Consider the following 2500-nt stretch of genomic DNA (forward strand, 5'->3'; position numbering starts at 1 on the left):
ACTAAACCAGGACTAAACCAGGACTGAACCAGGACTGAACTAGGACTGAACCAGGACTGAACCAGGACTGAACCAGGACTAAACCAGGACTGAACCAGGACTGAACCAGGACAGGACTGAACCAGGACTAACCAGGACTAAACCAGGACTGAACCAGGACTGAACCAGGACTAAACCAGGACTGAACCAGGACTGAACCAGGACTAAACCAGGACTAAACCAGGAACTGAACCAGGACTGAACCAGGACTAAACCAGGACTGAAACCAGGACTGAACCAGGACTAAACCAGGACTGAACCAGGACTGAACCAGGACTAAACCAGGACTGAACCAGGACTGAACCAGGACTAAACCAGGACTGAACCAGGACTAAACCAGGACTAAACCAGGACTGAACTAGGACTGAACCAGGACTAAACCAGGACTGAACCAGGACTATATCAGGACTGAACCAGGACTGAACAGGTTTTGGGTCTTACCTTGTTGAAGCAGGACTCCCACTCGGCTGCGTCCAGGGTCTGCAGGTCGTGGACCAGCAGCGCCCTCTGCAGGTAGGTGAGCGCCTGCATGCGCACCTGTCGACGGGCGTCAGTGCAGAGCCAGGCGATACCTGACAGGTGCAGAGGACAGGTGAACCAGTGAGCGCGACAAATCTGATCAAACACTCGAGAAAAAAAATCTAGTTTCACACAAGATGTGAGTTTAACCCAAGTTTTTTTACCCAGTTCATTTTAATACATTCACTTTTATTTTGAAATCTGTGCTTTTATTTTGGTAAAGAGACGATAAAAACAGACTCACGCAGCTCAAAAACTAAAAAACTACTCGTACAGAAGCAGCATCTGTGTGTTTACATTTGTACATTTCATTTAAAGTTATTTGTGAAAAAACAGATTTTTCCGTCAGAGTCTGATCGACGTCGTTTGGACGAACTTAAGAAACTTGGTGGAACCAGTAAATTTGATTCAACTGATTTTCTTTTAATTATTATTGTCACATTTTAAAATTGGGAACAAGTTGAATTTGTGACACTGGGTCAAATGATGCAGCCTCATGAACACGAATGTGAAATTATTACAAGAGATTTAATAAATAATAAATAAAATAAATAAATAAATCAGATGGTTGAGTGTTTTTTTGTATTTTTCTCTAGTAGTTTCTCTGTTTTTATGAGACGAGCTTTAAATATGAAAAACCAGGTGATACCTGACAGGTGCAGAACGACAGGTGATACCTGACAGGTGCAGAACGACAGGTGATACCTGACAGGTGATACCTGACAGGTGCAGAACGACAGGTGATACCTGACAGGTGCAGAACGACAGGTGATACCTGACAGGTGATACCTGACAGGTGCAGAACGACAGGTGATACCTGACAGGTGATACCTGACAGGTGCAGAACGACAGGTGATACCTGACAGGTGCAGAACGACAGGTGATACCTGACACGTGCAGAGTGACAGGTGTACAGTGACAGGTGCAGAGTGACAGGTGTACAGTGACAGGTGCAGAGTGACAGGTGCAGAGTGACAGGTGCAGTACAGTGACAGGTGCAGAGTGACAGGTGTACAGTGACAGGTGCAGAGTGACAGGTGAACAGTGACAGGTGCAGAGTGACAGGTGCAGAGTGACAGGTGACAGAGTGACAGGTGACAGAGTGACAGGTGACAGGTGCAGAGTGACAGGTGTACAGTGACAGGTGCAGAGTGACAGGTGAACAGTGACAGGTGCAGAGTGACAGGTGCAGAGTGACAGGTGTACAGTGACAGGTGTACAGTGACAGGTGCATAGTGACAGGTGTACAGTGACAGGTGCAGAGTGACAGGTGTACAGTGACAGGTGCATAGTGACAGGTGTACAGTGACAGTGCAGAGTGACAAGTGCAGAGTGACAGGTGTACATTGACAGGTGCATAGTGACAGGTGTACAGTGACAGGTGTACAGTGACAGGTGCATAGTGACAGGTGTACAGTGACAGGTGCAGAGTGACAGGTGCAGAGTGACCGGTGTACATTGACAGGTGCATAGTGACAGGTGTACAGTGACAGGTGTACAGTGACAGGTGCATAGTGACAGGTGTACAGTGACAGGTGCAGAGTGACAGGTGTACAGTGACAGGTGCATAGTGACAGGTGTACAGTGACAGGTGCAGAGTGACAAGTGCAGAGTGACCGGTGTACATTGACAGGTGCATAGTGACAGGTGTACAGTGACAGGTGTACAGTGACAGGTGCAGAGTGACAGGTGTACAGTGACAGGTGCAGAGTGACAGGTGCAGGACCCGCACCTTGCAGCAGGGGGCACCAGCAGCTGCTCCACAGAGTCTGGGAGTCGGCCTCGATCTTCCTGCCCTCGGCCTCCAGGTGGCGTTGTTCCTCAGCCCAGGAGCTGTAGATGTTGGCGGCTCGAGTGTGGAGCGTGTGCATCAGGTCCAACAACTGCAACACACACACACGACACACACACGACACACACACACGACACACACACACGACAC

At 48.7% G+C, this 2500-nt stretch overlaps 1 protein-coding gene across 1 annotated transcript in view; it reads right to left on the reverse strand.

Moving 5' to 3' along the window:
* The window catches only part of gbf1 (golgi brefeldin A resistant guanine nucleotide exchange factor 1), a 107077-nt gene that overhangs the window by 10637 nt on the left and 93940 nt on the right, over positions 1 to 2500 (reverse strand). The window contains 2 exon segments of the mRNA XM_055162895.1: positions 481 to 611; positions 2291 to 2441. Coding sequence (XP_055018870.1) covers positions 481 to 611; positions 2291 to 2441 — 282 coding nt within the window.

The sequence above is a fragment of the Boleophthalmus pectinirostris genome, unplaced genomic scaffold, assembly GCF_026225935.1.
Source record: "Boleophthalmus pectinirostris isolate CB_2022bp ecotype Guang Dong unplaced genomic scaffold, ASM2622593v1 HiC_scaffold_5, whole genome shotgun sequence".
Classification (NCBI taxonomy): Eukaryota; Metazoa; Chordata; class Actinopteri; order Gobiiformes; family Gobiidae; genus Boleophthalmus; species Boleophthalmus pectinirostris.